The sequence below is a fragment of the Strongylocentrotus purpuratus genome, unplaced genomic scaffold (genome assembly GCF_000002235.5).
Source record: "Strongylocentrotus purpuratus isolate Spur 01 unplaced genomic scaffold, Spur_5.0 spur5_scaffold_21, whole genome shotgun sequence".
NCBI lineage: Eukaryota > Metazoa > Echinodermata > Echinoidea > Camarodonta > Strongylocentrotidae > Strongylocentrotus > Strongylocentrotus purpuratus.
The window spans coordinates 30,389,667-30,411,866 of record NW_022145607.1 but is presented as its reverse complement, the minus strand read 5'-3'; the positions used below and the strand labels follow the sequence as shown (position 1 = coordinate 30,411,866).

General features: G+C 39.3%; 1 protein-coding gene across 1 annotated transcript; it reads right to left on the bottom strand.

Annotated features, from left to right (window-relative positions):
- Positions 1–11,028: 11,028 nt before the first annotated feature.
- LOC752050 (pyruvate dehydrogenase E1 component subunit alpha, mitochondrial) lies at positions 11,029–21,922 on the bottom strand. The gene is made up of 9 exons (XM_011672692.2): positions 21,722–21,922; positions 20,498–20,554; positions 19,174–19,347; positions 18,020–18,146; positions 17,260–17,351; positions 16,501–16,749; positions 15,910–15,981; positions 14,751–14,927; positions 11,029–13,343 (listed from the first exon to the last, which is right to left on the bottom strand). Exons 1-9 carry the CDS (start codon positions 21,773–21,775, stop codon positions 13,185–13,187), a joined length of 1,161 nt encoding a protein of 386 aa, XP_011670994.1. The 5' UTR covers positions 21,776–21,922; the 3' UTR covers positions 11,029–13,184.
- Between the last annotated feature and the right edge of the window lie 278 nt (positions 21,923–22,200).

Here is a 22,200-nt window from a genome sequence, read left to right as displayed (position 1 = left end):
GGCGATGATGAGTAAGCAAGAGGTGATGATTCGAAAAGGGCGGGAAAAACAATTACGGATGAGAATATCGTCTGGTGTTACTGCAAAAAAAAAACGTTCGGTGCCAAATTTGCCTCTGGCAATCACTTTAAGTAGTGAGTGATAGACCTTCTTGCTTGTATTCTGTTAGATCCAAGCGTGGAAAGTTATTGGATTGAATTCAATAAAAACTTGTACCGCTACCATGTGCTCTCTGAAACGGGCTTGTGAACTCCTTAAATGGAGAACTACTTCTGTTGTAAAAGTCGGATGTTAAAGCGTCTTAAAGTGACGTATTCTGGTAAACGGTTTGGCCTACCAGACTTTCGAGGATGCCCTGAAAATATGTGCACCCTGACTTGATCCCTCAAATCAAGTAGAACAAGTTCATGCATGGGACAAATAGGATGAAGAAAGAAAAAAATTAAGTTATTCAAACAACGTATCAATGTCCTGGTCAATCAAGAACAACTAATCCTTTCTTAGGATAAGTTTACGCGGGGGAAAAGGATGTATTACTAGCGAGCATTCTCCAAATTCTCGGCAGTTCTGATGATTTCTCCAAAGTTCAACAAAAATACCTCCAAATCACTAATTATTTCGGAAAGGCAAACGTGTTAAGGAGAGTTAAATGAGGATGAAAATGCTGTCAAGCTGCACTACTAAATAACACTTTTTTACAGCGAAGAAATTTACAATAGCGATCTCTTGTACTCGTTCTGTTTGCGTGCCGACTTCCAGGTCAGTCGCCTGAAGTTCACGAAGATATTTTTGGTACGGAGCATCAAAGCTTTCATCTTTGGCTCAATTTTCCTCGAAAACCACCAAGAACGACTTGACTTGTGATGCAAAGAACAATACATGGGTCCTTTAATGTTGTCTATTTTTCACACAAGAACTTGTTAAAGCTAGAGCATTGTATTGATGATAGACTGCTATACCTTGAGTCGAATGGCAAGGAATAATTATCTGGCAGAGGTTTTGTAGTTTGTAGACAAAATCAGTTTTTTGACGAAAGTGCGGTTTTCAGCTCATTTGTATCATGAAAAGAAATTGGCAATAACCGTCACGTCGAGATAACTAATGAAAGCAGACTCCCCGAAAGGAATGATAACATGAATATTTGATGTTGAAATAAGGTTTTATGCGATGAAAATATTGGAGAAAATTGATGCAAAGCGTGGAAGCGGTGGAGCGAAATGGAGTGATGAAAATTCGAGCGAGCAGGATGAGGAGCATAGAGCACAATGAACGTGATATCCTCGTGTAAAAGAATTTTAGCGACCTCTCTATAACTCGTCCTCTTTCTCTCTCTCTACATCTCTGACGCTCGATACCCGTCTCTCCACCATGCTGTCTCCAGCTCCTCCCTCTTCTCTTCCCCCTCTCTCTATCTCTCGCTCTCTTCCTCTTTCTCTGTCTCTCTCTCTCTCTCTCCCCATCTCTCTCTCTCTCTCCCATCTCTCTCTCTCTCTCTCTCTCTCTCTCTCTCTCCCATCTCTCTCTCTCTCTCTCTCTCTCTCTATATATATATATATCTCTCTCTCTCTCTCCCTTACCATGCTTACGCTTCCTCTTTATTTTCCTCTGTCAGTCACTTCTTGTACCTGACTTCTTTCTACCTTTGTTATGTTTCTCTCGTGCTCTGTTTGTCTTTTCCCCTCTCTCTCTTTCTATTTCTATCTCTCTCTCTCTCTCTCTCACTCTCTTTCTCTCTCTGCATCACTTCTACTTCTATGGCGTTGATCTCTTGTCCTCTTTGCTTAAGAGGAACACAAATATCTTGTCCTCTCTCTCTCTCTCTCTCTCTCTCTCTCGTTCTCTCTCTCCCTCTGACTGATGTCTCTCATTGATTGTATATTTTTAACCATGTACTTTTTGTTGCAAAACCTTTAGGCGTTAAAAATCTCTATAACCTTTCCAATAATCCTTTTTATTACTCTGATTGTTAACCATGTTAAAAAGTATAAACAATATACACAATAATATTTAGAATTACTACAACGTTTTGCAAATGAGGCTTTGAGATTTAAAACACCCACATACACCCACACTCTGTGTTTTAAAAAGTAATCCACAACGTGGAGGATCTATACTGGTCAGGGAATCGCCTGAGGAAAGGGATTTCCCGGCTTCATTTCTCAGTGTTTAGCATTTCTTTTTTGTTATCCAACGCTGGATTAGAATTATATTCTTTTACCTTATTATTCGTGTGGATCTCGAGTTAAGAGGATTCCGAATCAATCTAAATCAATGCAGTTCACAAGAACAGATACATGTACACGTCCCAGGCACTTCAATGAATGCTAAATCTGAACTTGGCAAGATTGTAGTCACGAATAATGATTAAAGGGTGTCCTCTTTTTAGAAATATTTTCTCGAATGGCGGTCACCCTAATTTAAATGTATGCACAATCATCCTAGAAAGAATAGCATTGTTCATGTTATTTGTATCACTAAGAAGTATGATAACGTAGAAAAGAATGACGAGTGATAATATTAGCCTACATCTTTTTTTAAATATCAAACTATGCTTTGAGTGAAGAAATGATTTCATGTTTTCAACAAAATTCATACCAATAAATTGTTATAAATGATATCACTCAGAATACTATAATTTTATTTTGTTTTTTAGAAATTAACATGGTACTTGAATTCTTTTTCTTTTTTAAAATATATAGGATAGTATGATGAAGAGCAAATTGTTCATAAATGATGAACGCAACCATTTTCGAAAATTCAACTCAAGCGTAACTTCGATACCCCATTTTATATCCTAAAGGGACCATGTTCGGATTATTATGTGATACGCCATTGTCATGGAAACGGACCAGGCCTTAAAGTTATTACAAAGTTTTGGTATTGGGTCATGAATATGGTTCGAATGAACATATTGGAAGCCTATGCGATCCTATAATATTCAGTGATCGTTGTCGCGGTTGAAATCGAGTCTTAAGTTATGAAATTGTAAATAATTAACTCTTTATGTCGTATAGCTCCCTCTCAAGGTCAAGATATTAATTAAGCTCTAAAAAGATGTTTATTGAACAAAATCGACCGATTAGCTATTCCCGTTTTTAAATTATATATCCCAACTACATATTGGGAGATTTTCATGGTCGTAGCTACAATTGGACAGCTGTAGGCGCTATTTGAAATTTGTCAAAATTTACCGGGAGCACCGGTAAATTTTTATATTCAATTTTTCTCGGAAGTAGAATTATTTTAAGGGTTAAATTTTCTAGTGCTTATAATACATCCACAGGGGCATCCACATATATCAAAATTGTAAAGAATCACTATCCACTCAATTTTCAAAATTTCCCCAAACTTTTTATTACCTTTAAGCTGAATTTTCGTGAAAAAAATTGCGACCGTGTTTGAATATAAAGGAAAAGTGATTCAAGTATATAGGGGGACTGGAAAGACTGCATGGGAGAGGAAAATATTCGGAAGAAAAGGGAAGGTAGTTAAAGGAAGAGAGGGGGTGAAGGGAGAGATAGAGAGAGGGGAAAGAGGGGAGAAGAGGGGGAATGAGGGTGAGAGGCGAAATGGATAGAGGAAGAAAGAGAGAAAGAGAGAGAGAGAGAGAGAGAGAGAGAGAGAAAGAGAGGGGAAAACACCAGCTTTTGAAAGACAGATTGCCCAGTACCAAAAACTATTTTCAGACTCGGATAGAAGCCCGGATACAAAAAAAATATATCGAGGGTAGTCCGGAATTCATAATATCTAAATGCAAGACATCATTTATTGTTGGAGAAATCATCTGGGTACACCCCGAACCGGAAGTCGCGAGTGTTTGTTTCCATGGGAACACACTTAGCCGATGTCAGTCGTTGAAAGGTATATCAACAAACGGCATTTTTCGCGCGCTTTTACCGCCTCTTCCGGAGCAGGGCGAAACTCTTCGCTCCTTCTGCGAGGAGTTAAAAAAAAGAAGACCAATCTTGTCTTAGAAACGGCAAAATGAGCCTTATTTCGGATCGGGTTTTCGTGTTAAATGATAAAATGATTAGTTGGTGCCTTGGAAAGCTAGGCTCGAGCAATCGTCAGGCCCTGTAAGATTGTTTTATTAGTGATTTATTGAAAGTGCAAGTGCAAGAAGCTTCTTGCGTTTTCACGTTTCAAGGGCAGACATGACAAAATATCGATTAAAAGCTTCCCATACCACCCCGGGTAATGTTTAGGGCATGTTATTCTTGCGTTCAGGGTATGTTTGCGTTCACTAACAGTCTGTTCTTCGTAAACTGTGCCTTGGTCTAGTGGTTCAATCACCAGATGGTGGATTACACAGTACGGAGTTCGAATCCCTGCTACGGAAATTACGGGGGGGGGGGGGGGGGGTAGTGAGCACAATTTTTTTTTGTTCGGCTCTCGAAATTTTGATCCGATGACACAACCCCAGAGCCGCCACTGGAGTATAGTATAGTGTTTGGTCCAGGGCTATAGTTAAGAATTCCGTTAGTGCAAGATATTGGCTCTGGGGTTATTGTCATCGGATTATCACATTTTTGTTCGGCCCTCGAAAAATTTATCAATGCCCCCCCCCCCCCCCTCTCCCCTTGAGCGCAAGGGGAGGGGACCCATCTCCAAAAAAAAGGTAAAATTCACGTGTTTTTACGCGTTTTTTTTCTCCAGGGGAGGGGGCCGGCCCGCCCCCCCCCCCCCGGATCCGCCACTGGGGTATAGTGTTTGTTCCAGGGCTATAGTTAAGAATTCCGTTAGTGCAATTTATTGGCACTGGGGTTGTTATCATCGGATTAACACATTTGTCACTCTCGACCCAGGTGAAGAAAAATGGCTATAGGCCAAAGAATTTTCTTTAATTAATGAGCGCCTTCTTGCTAAAGTTCAGTATTTGGTCCTTTGTATCCTCATGAAAAAACCGTTATGACTGATGTAATTACTATTTGAACGTATTAGTAGGAGGAGAGGGAGGTAGGGAGGAGAAGAATGGAATGAGAGAAGGATGAAAAAGAGGAGGGTGGAGAGAGGCGAAGGAGGGGAGGAGGGGAGGAGTGGAGGTGGATTAAGAGGAGGAGGAGGAGGTATGATGAGGAGGAAAGGAGGTGTTGGAGGATGGGAAAAGGGGGAGAAGGGCAACGGGAAATGGGGAGTAGGAGAAGGAGGAAGGGGGTAATATTAATAGCAAGTGGTATACCGTGTGGTGAAGGAAACCCTTTCCAGCAATAGCAAATATTTCTTTCTTGGCTGAATTAAGGGATTTTTTTATTATAGAACAACATGCAGCGAAATGGAAAATAATAACATCTTTAGCTTTGGGTTCTTTTTCCTTTGCTGGTTCGTTGCTTTTTTTTTTGAGGCTATTTTATTCAAAATAGTCAAGAGTAAGCCATCATAAACGCAGACAATGATTAATCGGACCGTTCATAAGTTGGTGATGGTGATGGTGGTTATTTTAAATGACTGCTAAGAAAGCTTAAATGCTTTTAAGTAAGCAACCAGACCAGACGGCCGACGGCTTTAGGTCCTCTCCGAGAGACCTGGTAATGAGGATTAATGCCTTACCAAAGGGCACTAGCGCATCGCCTTGGTTTCGAACCCGGGTCACCGGATTACGAGACCACTGCTCTACCGACTGAGCTATCGCGCCTCCTTCAGAGATGACAACAAACAGCGAAAAATAGTAACATCTATGGTTTTAGGTTCTTTTTTTTTGTGCTGGTTGATTGCTGTTTCCCGAGGTTATTTTATTTAAAACATTAAAGTAAAACATTATATACTCAGACAATCATTAATCGGTTCGTCAAATAAGATTATGTACATTATGGGGAGAAATTGATTCCTGAAGTTGGAGTACTTTGGAGTGCACTTTCATCATCTTTTTAGTCAATGTGAAAGTCAAATACCCAGCATTAAAATTACAATTCTGAATACTTGACATTAGCGCTGTTATCACAAATAATACAATTGACAAAGTATCATCTATTTGGAGTAAATTTCAGCAACTCTCTTAAAATATTAATTTTTGTAAGTATTATCACTTTTGAAGAAGAAGATACCAAGTTGCTGGGCGATGACCGACTTTATGTAGCAACAACTTTCAACGTATAAAACTTAATTTGTCATTATTTTTTCCTTCAAATTTACAAAGTTGTATTGCTAATAGAATTCTGCAATCACTTGATATTTAGGCCACGGCATCTTCGTGAACTTCCCAATAATTTGTCATGTATAAGAGACCAATACTCCAGTATTTCCTCTTCTGTAATGGTTTCTTAATTGTTCCATCACGCTGCGAATTGGGCCAAACCCTGGGTTGACATTTAACATCTCTTGAGAGACAATTGACCAATCGATGGTTTGGAAGTCGAACGACCCGCATGCAAAACGCTGCGTCCAGGGCTCAAAGAGAGCAGAACTGTGTCTCCAGATAATTTCGTGAAGATTGGGAGTTTTCTTGCAAAGGCTGGTGGGGAACATGACTCGTAGAATCTATTAAAATGTTGTTTCATCTTAAATTTTCCGAGAAGGAAAACTGGAGGACTTTTAATCGCATACACTAAACCCAACCTTACATATATTTCTTTCATGAAATTTAAAAAAAATCTTCAAATTTATATACTGCAAACTTGAAAAAAAATACACTGATTTCTGACGTTCCATTTTGAAAACTAATTGGCAAATATTCTATTAAATGATGATAAAATTGGTATAAAAAAGGAAAAAGAGTGTGTGTGTTTGTGAGAGAGAGAGAGAGAGAGAGAGAGAGAGAGAGAGAGAGAGAGAGAGACAGACAGACAGAGAGACAGACAGAAAAAAAAGAATGAAACGACTATCTACTCTTTTTAAATGATACAGGGTTCTTTTGGAAAGCAGGACCACTTGATTTTGGATGGGACTAATACTTTCATAAAAGAGAGGAACTTTAACTTACATATAATGTTATACATCATGTAAACTGCAAGATTTTAGCAAACCGACTTTTATGAGACAACAAAATACACACCGATATTTAAAATTCCATTTTGAAAACTCAAAAGCATTAGTCTTTCATTTGTTAAGGCACGAATGGCAATATCTGTAGAAGGAGGCTGATATGTTTTTTTAAAGAAAAATTCCAATTTGTAGTGTTGTTCTGCATAGTATACATGCATGGTTTGATAAGGAGGAAATCATTTTGAAAATTGGGTGATTATAATAATGCCCAAAGAACAGGCGAGGTTGAAATAGCTTGATATTCAAGTTCGATACCAAATACCATTTACTGACATATCTGTTTTTAAAATAAATAAAAGTTTGTTTTCATTCGTAGAAATTCTGTCATTAGATTCTGTCATTAGATAAATAACCAAAACGCCCTTTCCAATTTTGTGCATTAATTAAAGCCCCACTGTACCACTTGTAGCTACGTGCTCCCTCTATATAGAAAACAATGCCTAATCGGTGACCATTGGTCCCCCATGATCCTCTTTTTCTTATGTTAATTGAGAGCTGAGTTGATGAGATAAAGCCACCTGTCAGTGACCACTCTGGTACAGACGCTAGTACAGACGGCCTTTAAACGAATCTAACTTTACAATACAAATGCAGAAAGTGAGCTGAATAAGTTTCAACAATGAATACAGATACAACGTCCTTTAACAACCAAACCATCTCACTTCTACCCGATATTTTTGTCATGTTCTTCATGATATCAGGTGGCAACCCTGGGATTTTTAAGACTCAATTTGACATCTCGAAGCGGGTCTTTATAGGTGGAGGGTCGTGTCTCATCTCTGTCTTGGGGTGATGATGGAGCGATTTTGGAAGACCTCGTATATGACGAAACATCTTAAAGATATGATCACAAGCATACAGGAACGATTTCACCGGGTTGTGCATGGGAGATAACATCGCTTTACCGAACGTGAGAGCGCGAAATTTAGACACTTTTTCCATGTTTACGTTTGAGGTATAGTATTGTCGCAAATAGTATTCTAAATGAGGCATTACAATTGTAAATGGAGCACAACACTGCGCAAATATGAGGTGACGGTTGCCCAAAATATTGGTCATTTCGAAATTCTCAAGAGGGTGCAGTCCTAGCCCCCCCCCCCCCACTTCTTCATGCATCCTTCGCTTATCTGATACAGTAGGAGCGGGATGACAACCAAACACAAAAATACGTAGACTGTATGCAAATTAGCGAGTCGATGATGTCACCCCCTTGCTATTCCTCGTATATATTATTTATGAAATTCAAGTTTGTTTGTTTTCTTGGACACTCTTGTATAAACAAAAAAAACTTACATGGTAAAGTTACAGTAATGGTGATTTGCACATATCACATGAGGATTCAAGTCATGTTTTACATTCCCAGAGCAGAAAAGAGACATTTTTACAAAACGGATTGAGAAAAGAGACGAAATGACATCATCCACTTGGTAATTCGTATACATATCACTGTTTCATGAAGTCATGCGACAATTTAAAATTCCATAACTTTCCCATTTTTCACCCGTTTTTGACGAAACTTCCACCGTTTTGTTTATTTAAATTGTATCTTCTTATTCAAATCCACTTGCAAATGGGCCTAGCTGACCTGCCCTTTAAAACAGTGTAAGACAAATGACTCCCCTCCCCCCACCATGACCGCGTCTCCTCAATGCCTGGACCCAGGATACGCCCCCGGTAGCCACGCCCTGGGCCCCGTCTTACAAAGAGTTGCGATTGATCCAAATCAATCGCAAGTTTGCAGCCTCCTATATCGTATGTACATAGTCGCGATTGATATCAACTCTTTGTATGACAGGGCCCTGGCCTCAATTATAACATGTCTGATATCGTACGTCAATTTTTATTCTAGCTAGGTAAAGATGAAGCTATTGTCTTCACAACGTCTCATCCCTTTCCCGAAACATTTGACTGCTTGATTTCAAATGTTTGCGCATTTCTAGATCATTTATTTCTCAAACATTTTCCACCCCACATGCATCGATTTTCCATATTTCCATATTGATTTTCTCTTTCTTTTTCGTATCTCCCCAAAAGAATCGAAAATTCTTGACTACGAGAATGGTCCTTGAGGATGCTCAAGAACTAGGTAATGTTTATATTGGTTTCTAAATGCATGTGCTCACTCTAACATGCTCGGCTTGCCTGGTAATGTAGGTCCCGTGTTGAAATCGCAGGGCTGGTTGGTTTTCTGTGTTTTAAAGCCCCGCTATGCTACTTATAGTTACTTGCGCCCTCTATATAGCAAATAATGCCTAATCGGTGACCATTGGTCACCTATCTTTCTGATGTTAATTGAGAGCGTATTTGATGAGGTAACCACCTGTCAGTGACCATGCAGGGAGGTCTAATCCCTCCTGGCCAAACTAGTGCGGTGGAGCTTAAACCGACTGTTAAGAAAGCATGTCTTTGCTTGCCCTTTTGTAAGAAAGCAACATGGGGACCAACGGATTAACGTCGTTTCCGACGTACTTTGTAATGGAGATTAAAGCCTTACAAAAGGTATGATTGGGAATCTTGTAGATGGTGTATTAAAGGGTTTATTTCTTAGTGTTTATTGAGATGAGGAAGATGGGCGAGTACGCCTAGTCCATAGAAGAAGGGGCAGAATGTTTCTAGATTGTACAGATACGCAAGAAAAGAAACAAGGGAAGGAGAGAGAGGGAGGGGGAAAAAGGGAAAAAAAAACATTATGTATGATATGCCTCGAAAAGCGGGGGGGGGGGCACATTTTTTGCTAACGAAGGGTAAGTCACTTTGAGTGGGGGAGGGGGGGGCACGGATTTGTTTGTGGTGCCCCCAATCCGCCAGTACCCCTATTTGGATGAGTAATGTATTCCAGGGGAAATGCCCCCTCCCCCAATTTTTATAAAACTGGAACTGCCTCGAGATGCATATATACGTTTACAGTAACTCTGTTCATATACTTAATCTTAAACAAGTGAAATCAATAACGTGTGAACTTTTTCATTTTTTTCATGTAAGTGCGAGTATACAGAAGAGTACATGTATTTTAGAAAATTATTTATATTTGAGATATGACAAGCAACAGCTTAAGGTTCTGACCCACTTTAATGTTTGTGTAAAAAAAAAAACATTTCTATAAACAGTGCAGTGACCATTAGCAAAACTTTGCCAATTGCTTATGATGATCTTTAAAAATCTCACAGTACATACCAATTTTCATCTACTTCATAATCACCCTTTCCCAATCGCTTTCAAACACTTTCTTTCACAATGCAATTGCGTGACCAGAACACTCACGTTCATCTTTAATCCTCTGTTACATACTAACTCACTTAACTGTTCTATCTCTCCATTTCATCAATGTCTATTCTATTCAATTTCTCCCTCTTCTCACTTGCTCTTACACGTTTTCACATCACACCTTGCAAACAACATGGGTCAAATCATTCTTAAAGGCAGGGTATTCTACTGACACTACTTCAGATTTTGTATACTGCCATCTGCTGCTCACAATGTCCCAGTGTGTTGACAGCCATGTCCCACAATGCATCACCAACTGATGACATGCGTGTGATGATGCTTGGGGGGGGGGGGGGGACAGGAACTGGAAATTGCTTTATGTACACCTTCACCAAAAGAGGGCGCAATTGAAAATACATAACAGCAATGGGTAGCGATGTCAGTAAAATATCCTGCCTTCAAAATACTCATTCAATGCTCACACAGGTTTAAAGCTTATCAGTACTAGTTTATAGGAGGGATTAGACTGCCCTGCAAGGTCACTGGACAGGTGGCTATCTCATCAACTCAGCTCTCAATTAAGAAAAAGAGGATCATGGGGGACCAATGGTCACCGATTGGCATTGTTTAATATAGAGAGGGCGCAAGTAGCTACAAGTAGTGCAATGGGCCTTTAAACAAAATCAAAATTCATCTCAGTGAAGCTTATTTTCATCAAATGATACTATTAATACCGGTAGATGGAATGTCTTCCTCTACTACAGTGCACCATCTTATTATACAATTCTCCTTCTTTACACCTGATTTCTAATTTATATACGCAATAAAAAATCAAGATGCAATTAATGTCATGATATAATTTCTTTTATTCAGCAACATTTCAACTTCCTGTTGATGTTGATATATTAATATACACACACTCTGTCAAAAACAATCTTTTTATTCACGTAGAAGGTGTTTTGTGCAAAAACTTGTTCATGTATCTTACTCTTCTTGAGTGATTGTCATTTTGACTGGGGGAATTTTTTTTCTTCTTCTCTTTTGACATACTTTGTTACATTTGCACAAGTTTACGGACAAAACCAAATATAAACAAAGCTACCGCGATGGAGGGAAGCAAAATGGTAATTCAACGTTTTCAGCCTGAATACAAAGAACATGATCTTAAACCAAAGGCTGATGGGCTGTACTTTGTATACGGAAATAGTTGAGAGTGTAAAGAATGTACTTAATGATTTTAAATGATTTGTACAGGTAGCTAGAGCACACTGAATTGTCTACACAAGCTACTGTAGACCAAGAAACGTTCATATAAATCAAGCTGTCACAAATTCTTCAAGCAGCCCAGATTTGCAAAAGCTTCATGCTACGCTATGACAAGAATGAATCACAAAATACTTTTGGTAATTCACTAATGTTTCTTGCAAATCAATTAATTTAAGGAAAAATGTAAGTTTCATGTTACAAAAGTTTCTGTTTGTACAGTAAACCATTCTTTACAGACTGAACAGTCCCATATCCTTCACTTTCAATATCAGTTTACCCCTTACCTAAGGACGTGATTTAGTCCCAGATGAACAGTTTTAATTACTACTTTTTTGCATCTTTCGTTGACACAATACAACCTCAAAATGGTCTCACTGTTATAGTCAGACCACAGGGTAGAGAACCAGTCTCTTATAATTGCCAGAAAAGTAGCATCCGTGCTGCAATTCAATTTTCATTTTTCGTGTTTTTAGGTGTGTCAATTGACATACCGCAAGCAATGCAACCCTGTTAGAAAAAGAACTCAAGAGTTTTCCATCCAATAAAGTAGGAAGTAAGAAGCACATATTCATAATGGCTCTGGTGTAATACAACAATAGCAACAAAAATAAAAACATAAATGTATATAAAGAGCAAGTCCAAATGTGAGTTCCCACTACTGTATAGCCTTCTATCCCCCCAGCCCTTTGGAGAGGACTTAAAGCTGTCTGTCCCATGGTTGCTTAGGCCTACTGACAAGCACACACATGCTCTCTTAGCAGTCAGGTAAAACCAACATACAATTGAAACAAACATACACATTAAAAACAATCTGATAAGCACATCCTCATGGCAATAAAAAAAAAAAAAATTATAAGTACACAAGTTACAGACTTTTCCATCTTCTTTTTTCCCCCTCTCTTTTCTTTGACATCGAAGCAAAACAAGATGAATAGTTTGTAACTGGATTACACCAAGCACCAACACATAAAGCTATTTCATGTACATACAAATACACTAGCTGAATAAATGCATTCCTGCATATGTACATGTACATAAAACTCTGAAAACCGACACAACTATATACTTATATTTGCAACATACATGTAACTCAATGAAGGGACAAAAGGTGAATTGTAATAACTGAAGCTCAACATCCCAATGTTTTCAATTTCTATCCTTGAACCTCTCATTCTAGACAACTTTTTCATTTACCGGTACACCACCTTATTGAATAAATAGGCCATGTTTAACTATTTCCTTTGATGAAACACTTGTTTTCTTTTTGGTTTAAATTCTTTTTCAGATTTAATGTTGTATGCCATGATGTAATGAAAATACATATACTTTTCTCCACATGAAATAAAGTACATAACTGAATTAAAAAACTCATAAAATTTTCACCAATGCAACATGCCAAGTAAATACACAAACTTATCACCTTCTTGCATATATATACCTTTGGCATTATATAGAATTGTTATTGAATAAAAAGATTTTATCTCTCTCATCGCACAAAGAAAATGTGCATCTATGACCCACATACTATAGACAAGTTTGGAGCATTCAATTAGTGTGTAGGCAATGCAGACATATTGTCTACCTTCCCCATATCAAATGCTACATAGCAAGTCATCAGTTCCGATTATAATTAGTGAAAGATGTCATCCCTCCACCACAAATCACAAAATCCTCCCTAGACCACAAATGGAAGAATCTGTTATTACACATAAATGGGTGCAGCTTGGACCATTCCATTAAGAGTCGTGGTAGGAGAAGGCATCAGCCCCTCGGACCCTCATGGGGGCGGTGTTGGCGTAGATGTTGGTGAAGGTCTCAGAGACTGGTAGCTCGGGGTCAGCCTTGGCCTTAGTCATGGCTTCGTCAACGGCTGACCGGACAGACGCATCGATGGCCTGGTCAAGTGGAAATTTGGTAAAAGAGAAATGCTAGATGTTTAAGGTCATGTCTTCAGAAGGGGTCAGGAAGAGGGGTTCAGAGGTCGGGCACTTCAGGTTCATTGAAAACACACTTAGCCATGTAACGATTGTGTATTAGTGCATCGACTCTGATTTGAACCCAGGACTTTCTGGTAATTAGACGGCTGCTCTATCTAATGACACATTCAAGTTCCTCAAGCATTTCCCTCTTAAAGGCATCGTTTAACAATGTTAAATCCGAGATGCATGGCCCTACGTGTTTACAGTGTCTGTGATATGGTGTCATATTGAGGGCCTTAAAAAATTGTGTTTCAAAATGATCAAGAAGTGCCTCAAAAAATTAAAAAATCTTTGAGTGACTGGTTTTACCATACTCATTTTTCCCCAATAGACTGTAGTGTTATAAAAACAAATTTTTAAATTTCGATTTCCAATCATAAATATCTTGATAATCAGACATGCGATTGGCTTGTAAAAGTCATGGGATACCAGGGTCCTGTCTTACAAAGACTTACGATTGATCCAAATCAATCGCAAGTCCTCTAATCAATCGCAAGTTTGTAGTCTCCTATCTCTTATGTACATAGTTGCGATATAAGTTACGATGGATATCAACTCTGACCGACCTAAAGATTTATAATTATCATTGCAGCATGAGCTAAATCAAGGATTACAAAGATACCCGATCCCTTTAAGATTTGTTGACATGATGAAGTAAACCATTAAACTCTTACAAACACCACAGCAAAATAAGAAAACAATATGAGTTTATCCTACGCTTTGAATATATTGTAATCACAAAGATACTTGGAAATAATTTCCCTTGGGTGTATTCAGCTACTCCCTCTCATCCCCTACTTGCTATTCATCAACATGTAAAATGGTACTGGTTATGCTGTGGTGGGTTTTCTAAGGTAAATTACTGCATCAATTATATTACTTCTCATTTCTATAATATATCCCAAGTTGGCCACCCAATATTCAAATGTGCATCTTCTGTTTTATCTCCATATATCAAATTGAAATCCAACTACCACGTACATCTGTGAATCTTGATTTACACCCCTATTTCTTTTTTCTTTCTTTTTTCTCTCTCTCTCTCTCTCTCTCTCTCTCTTTCCCCTTTTACCAATATTTTTTCCTCTATATTTGTATTATTATGTATCCATTGAGGGTAGTCATGTAATCAAGCTTTGCTTACTTTGTCAAACCTCCTATTTGATGTTTTCAATAAGTTACAGCCAGTCTTACTTTATTCTACACATATTCTTTTGTCATGACTGTGTAATTTGCAGTGTTTTGTTCGTTACATATTTGTAAAACTGCAAAAGAAAAAGAAAATCAAACAGAAATAAATTAATCAAATCAAATCAAATCACTTACCTTGAGTTCAGCCTCTGCCGCTAATTCGTTGCTTAGGATGGTGTCTTTGAGCTTGGTGATAGGATCCTGGCTCTGTCGAATCTCCTGGACCTCTTCCCTAGACCTGTAGCTGGTTCCTGGATCACTCATACTGTGGCCGTGGTATCTGTACGTCTCCACCTCCATGACTAGAGGACCCTGTCAGATGAAAGCAAAAAGAGATCATTTAAAGGGAGTGTAGCCTGGCAAATACTGGTTAACGCCATCTACGTCTTCTTTTGGACAACAGCACGTAAAGGAATGGACTTGATTAATGGTAGTCAACAACTTAATCTCTACATGGTCAGCGATCGCGAAACAGACCGAAGTTCTCCTCATGCAGTCAGGCCATGGGAAAGACCCATAGTCCAGGGCTGTCAACTTTGGGGAGCTGCTTGAAGGGAGTTTTTTTTTTCAGACGAATATTTCGCAATGACTCAGCCAGCCGCTGAATAAATTTTGCAACGACTCAGCCGGCCGCTGAATAAGCAGGGGGTGGGGGGGGGGGGGGGGGGGGGGGGGGGGGGGGGGGGGGTAAGAGCACAATTTGTTTTTTGGCGGGAGGTTTTTTCATAAACCGGGAGATTCTACATCGTTGGCGAGAGAGCGGGAGGAAGGCATGGTGGCATGAGTCTCCCGCTACGAGCTTTTGGGGCGGCGGGAGAATGAGCGTGGTGGCGTGAGACACCCTCCAAATGCGGGAGGGTTGACAGCCCTGCCATAGTCTTGTCTTGCTACACTCCTGGATCAATCATTCTTTGAAAACCGTATTTGAATGTCACTGTCTCCAGTACTAGAGGAAAATACAAAGAGCTGAGAATTTCAATTCAAGAAAAAATGTGAAGAGTCCAATATAGAACTGAGTGTGATTTTTACCCTCAAGTTCTCAGTAGTGAGCCCTCTTATGGCATAAACATTATAGGGAATGCTAAAAAGAAGTTCCTTTTCATTTTGTGAATACACAACTACATGTACATGTATTTACATATTGTTCTAGCATTGGTAGTTAAAGTAGCAATTCAGTTCATATCTCACATATGAAATCTTCCTGAACCTGGGGCAAGAACATGAACACCTGACAATCTGTCCATGAAAAGAAGAGGGTCTTTGTACAACCCTACGTAAAAGAAGATCATCTCACCTTTCCTGATGTGCAGTAGTCCTTGGCATAGCGAGTAGCTTCCCTCACAGCAACAACATCCATACCATCAACCTGAAGACAAACCAAGGTTTACATTTAAAGCCTGTCTGTACTAGTTTGGTCAGGGGGATAAGACCACCCTGCAAGGTCACTGACAGGTTGTTATCTCATCAAATCAGCTCTCAATTAACATAAGAAAAAGGGGATCATGGGGGACCAACAGGCACCGATTAGGAATTGTTTGCTATAAAGAGGGCGCAAGTAGCTATAAGTTGTGCAGTGGGGCTTTAAGTCAAAACAAAATTCTGCTTACCGTAGGCGCCTTAGCAAAATTTAGTGGCACAAAAATATGCTTCAAGGTTGCATAACAAATAATTGTTGAAAATCATTATTTCATCACACAGAGGTAGAACCACATCGTTAAGAAAAGGAGCTCGTAAATGCATTTTCTCTCTCGATTAGGTTTTAGGTTAGTTCAACTTTCACTCAAACATGCTCATTTTGAAAAGAACTACCATCATTAGGGCAAGATATTGAATATATATCACTTGTCACCCGAGCATATGACGTTCAATCAAATTTCTTGCATACCCAAATGCCTGGTATGTAATCTCCCCTGGTGTAGTAATCTGTGGACGCAGCGGACCTTTCAACGGCCGTTCCCATGCCGTACTTGTTGTTCTCACATACAAAGATACAGGGTAGATCCCACAGCTTGGCAATGTTATAGGCCTCAAAGACCTGCCCCTGATTGGCCGCTCCGTCACCGTAGAGGGAGATGCACACATTCTTCTTGTCCGTGTATTTGAGTGCTAAGGCAATGCCTGCACCGAGCGGAACCTACAAGTACAGAATACAATGGGCTAGCATAATTACCATCATTTATACTAAAAGAAATAGCTACATTTATATTGCGCATGTCATCCACAGTCCTGTGATGTTTCCACTACACTTCATGAATAAGAGAGAAAACATGCACTTTTGAAAAGAATTACTGCAAGGATATCTCAATGACAAAGTGCTGTATAAAGGAATGACCTCATAGTCTACAGAAGAGATAGAAAATCAAGTTTAACTTTGCTTTTACACCAAGAAAAGTTTCATTTTATGCAATAAGTGGACAAGTTTTTGTGGATCCTGTTGGATGTTGAAACCCTCAACTTTACAAATACCCTCAGTCACACTGCAAATCCGATTCCTAATTGGATTCTTAGGTAGTGCTGGTGGTTGTAGCAGAAGTGGTTGTAGCAGAAGTGGTAGTAGTAGTGGTACATTTTGGGGGGTTCAGTCTGTCATCAGTTTGATCTCTTGCTCATAGGTGTGAATTGGATATGAATGTTTCTTACTTACCTGTGCCCCTACGATGCCGTTTCCACCGTAGAAGTTCTTACAGTACATATGCATGGAGCCTCCTTTACCTTTAGCACACCCTGTTCTCCTTCCTAGTAAAAATAAACCATGGAAAATTTTGCATGTGAGAAACTCAAGAATGAGAGGAATGGTTTCATCAAAGTTAGAACTGGAAATTCTATTTGAGAAAAGTAGTCAAAGTCGAGTATTGACGGATCACGGGTATATAAAGTAGGATTTTTTTTTACATCATGTGACATTCCATCATGTTGGCACACTCAGTAGCATATTGATGTGATTATTCCTGTACTTATTTGGGATAATCTGAGACATGAACGAAACGGCATCCAAATAGTCATTGGACAATATTCGTTATATCAAATAAAAATTGTGTCTGATTGGTCAAATCTATTATCTATGGCCAAATCAAGGAGTCATTGGTTGACGACTCTTATTACAAATGCTTAATTCTTCACAGGGTTGGATCAACCAATGGCACATACAGGGAATCCCCAATTTGACTCTTGAAACATATACCGTACTACTTACAGATGTATGATATTATACTATAATCCGAACAGGGTGGCAGTCAAAGGTTCTGATCAATGGCAAATAAAGATTTAACTCATTGAGTACTAAGCCTGTGGTGAGATATCTTGGGCTGGAGTATGTATGAACATGTGTGTGGTATTCAGAGTTTCAAACAGCCCAGTAACACTTCATGGAAGAACAAGCAACTGGTAGATTTGAGAGACCATACCTGTAAGCTCTGCTAGCACTCCGTGTAAGGTCACACCCCTGAGATAAGCCCAGCCATGAGCCCTGTATGCTGTGATGACTGCATCATCTGGAGTCAATACTGAAGAGATCCCTACAGCACATGCTTCCTATAGAAAGAAAAAATCATGAAACATGTGAGCAGTCAAAAGTGCTGTATTCTGTATGCAGCTAACTTGTCAATACTAGTGAGAAAGTATGTTACTACTGTACTTTGTATTACTCTATCATATACATGTACTGTCAAATTTGGGTAAAAGCAGAGTTACTCAAGCTAAGCCAGGCAACTGTAAAACAATACATTTATACATTTTATAAGAAATTTCAAATTTGAAAAACTATGCAACATGTCATTGTATTATCTAAACATATTCTGAATATATAGCCTGGCAACTAGGTTCTTTTTACATACAGGGATAAATATTGTTTGGTGATAGGTACCCTTTTATACGTTCATTCAGAGACAGAAGCGTAAAGCTCTGTGTTAAAGCTAATTTTGAGCTCTGGTCTGGGCATCGTATGTCGAGAGAACATGGCTATAATTCATTCTGGATTGTTTATCCTGCATTAGATTGATTGTTTGAACCAGTAAAATAAAAAGATCTTCCTAAAAACTTGCTGGAAATCATCTTCATTAAATTAAACTTCAACATTATGTCAGGCCTGCTTACCTTGATTTCCTTATCTTTCTATGCTTATTACTCAGTCCCTATACATTTCCTACCAAAATCGTTTGGCATATACATGTACATGTATGTCATATATTTGTAATCTTGAACATTCAGTGTAAGTTTTGTTGGATTCTGTGAAAAATTTGTTTCTATCATTACAAGAACTCACGCTTATCTTTAAGGTATATGAGTTAACACCCTTCTGGCTCCAAATAGACAAGATTCAAGATATTATATTTAACCATAACCATAAAAACATACATGTACACAAAATGATACAATATACAGTACGGATTAAGGAAGGAATGGCCAGGAAAGAGGGAGAGAGAGAGAGCAAAAACGAGAAAAATCAATATCAAGTAGATACAGAAACGAATTAATCTATTAATTAATAACAATTTCATCTACTCAGCTTTTTACTTCAAATTTTAATGGAAAATGAATAAATTGGATTGAATTGAATTACCTGTCCTGAATACAAGTGGCAGAATCCTCTGACCTCCTTGGACTTGTAGAGGGTTGCTGCGGCCGTCTCCATCCTCCTGATGGTCTGCATCTTGTGGTAGTAGTCCAGGGCTTCATCCTTGGTCAGCATGCTCGTTTTCTTGGGACCTTCCTCAAGCTTGTGGAGCTTGAACGGCTGCAACAGTGCAAAATTTGGAGGAAGAGTCATTGGTACGAATACTCTAGCCACATGTCTAACTCCAAACCAGTGTACAAAATGTTTTCTGTTTGCACGAGCTCCATTAATAATAGTAATAATAATAATAGGCATTTCTATAGCGCTGTCTATGTAGGAATTCTATTCAGAGGCGCATTGATTATTACCCCCGCTTAAGCCTGGCTGCCATTACAGCGCTCCAGGATTTTAAGGAATTAATTCCTGCCACGTACCCATTTACCTCACCTGGCTTGAGTGCGGCAAATGAAGATTAATGCCTTGCCATAGGACATTAGTGCCGTATGGGGGATCTAACAATGACCTTTGAATTTCAAGTCAAGAGTTTAAACCACTCGACCACGACACTTCTACTTTAGTCACACGTCCAAACCAGTACACAATTTTTGTCTGTGAGCGGGAGCTCCATTAGGATACTCTGTGATTTTTTTCTTAGTGATATTCAGGCATTTTATTGGATTTACCAAAGTTCCCTTTTTTCCGTTTTACCAGAGCTTTCCAGAGCTGAATCACTCACTGTTCCTGTGTATTTTTTCCTCTGATCCATACTGGAATTAAACCAACTAATAAATGTCAAAATTATGACTATTTGCGAATGCGATAACATAATGCTTCATCACTCTTTAGTCAGGCATTTTTCTTCTCTGTGTGAAGTGCCATTTGCCCTAATTTGGGAGAGAGAGGGAGGGGAGAGAGGGAGGGGGGAGAGGGAGGGGAGAGAGGGAGGGGAGAGAGGGAGGGGAGAGAGGGAGGGGAGAGAGGGAGGGGAGAGAGGGAGGGGAGAGAGGGAGGGGAGAGAGGGAGGGGAGAGAGGGAGGGGAGGGGAGTGGAGAGAGGGAGGGGAGAGGGGGAGAGAGGGAGGGGGAGGGGAGGGGGAGAGGGGGGTGTTGTTATAAATTAAAACATTGTTTCTAGAAAACAGGCTCCATAATCATTCATTTAAAAAGACCCAATGAAATACGTTCATGTAAATTCAATTGATAGTTTTGAAATGTAAACAGAAGCCTAATAGTTAAGACAATACAAAACTTAAACCAGATCCTTTTTTAAAAACAGAGGAGAAAGTGTGGAGCAGAGTGTGAAAGGAAAGTGCTATTAGTTTTGAACTTACATTTGTAGTTAACTGTACATCGGTGTTCACCTGTCTGCTTGCAACTGCAACAGTTCTCTATAAAAGCAACATGGAGAAAAAAATTGTGCATCGTTAGAAGGTTAAAAAATATATTCTCTTTCCTGGGCTACTCGAAGTGGTTATTTCCTTCAAACTAGCTCTGTTTGGTGTCCTGGCCAATAGTAAGTAGATCTAGGACTAGGCCTAGGCCTAACCCTGATTTTGATATTTTTGGAGCTGTGATGACAAATCCACCAAGATAACCTTGTTGTAGACCTAGATCTACCTTGTGTTCGTCTCTTCCGAAAGGTCCGCTAGGAACTATGACTGGACTGGAAGTATAACTTGGCGTGACGAGAGTATAAATTTGTGTAATTCAGGGATTATGCTATTTCGTTAAATTTTTGGATTGCTGGTAACACACAAACACACAATACAAAAACAATTCATAGACTCTTGAATACTTCTCTCAAATTTTTCAGGAAACAAAATAGAAACAAGAACAGTCTTGACAGAATGACAGTCAAATTACTTCATTTTAACTTAGAAGTTAGACTTAAAGGGATCCGGTAACTTTGTCTCAGATTCTGAAATAAAATTCTGGATTTAGCTCATGATGCAATGATAATTATAAACCTTCAGGTCAGTCAGGAACCCCATGACTTTTACAAGCCGATCGCCTGTCCGATTATCAAGATATTTATGATTGGAATTACAAATTTTGAAAACCGTTCGCCTGACGGTTTTCATAACACTACAGTCTATTGGGGAAAACGAGTATGGTATAACCGGTCACTCAAAGATTTTTACTGTTTTGAGGCACTTCTTGATCATTTTGAAGCGCGATTTTTTTAGGGCTTCAACGTTACACCATATCACAGACACTGATAACATGTAGGACCGTGTATCTCAGATTTAACATTGTTAAACGATCCCTTTAAGAACTAGCTAGGCACACCCAACATAGCAGTATTTTACATGAAATACGAGTAGTGACAAAGCTGGATCCCCTGCCCTGCAGAAGCAAAAAGATGGAGCTCAACGACCAGACGACAGTCGAACAAGTCCCGCGGCCATGTTCATGTCATGACTCTGCACCTGTCATGCCCCGTGATCGTCCCGTGAAAGACCGGTAGGGTTCCGGTAATAATTGCTCTAGCCGAGCTCGAGTCCGTATTTTTATATTCTCTGGGCGTTGATTGACGCATTTAATTTCCAACTTACCGGCAAATTCTGCCTTGAAGCCGTGCCCAATCTCTTAGCCAAATTAGATAGCATCTTGAACAAGCTATTCAGCCCCAGTGTGAAGTCAAACTAATGGCATAAATACGTCGAAATCAGTGGGTTCTTGAGTACTTCGAGAACAGTGCATCAAAAGCTAAAGGTCGAAGGCCATTTCAGGATTGCGCGATTTCTAGAGGTACAGGTGCGGGCTATAGAGCAGAAATCCACCAAAAATGCGACACAAATAAGCCCACACCTCGCCTGTCACTGCTCTTCTAACGTGCTAGCTCGGTCGGCTAATTTTACATTTCCAAGCCCAAATCTCCGATATAATACGCAACCAGTTACCTACAAAAAGTGACTTGATCGACCCAGATATAGAGGGGAAGGGTCAACCCTCCACGCCAATACAAAGTTTTGGGATGGGGTCATGAATTTGGTTCAAATGAACATATTGGAAGCATATGCTATCCTACAAT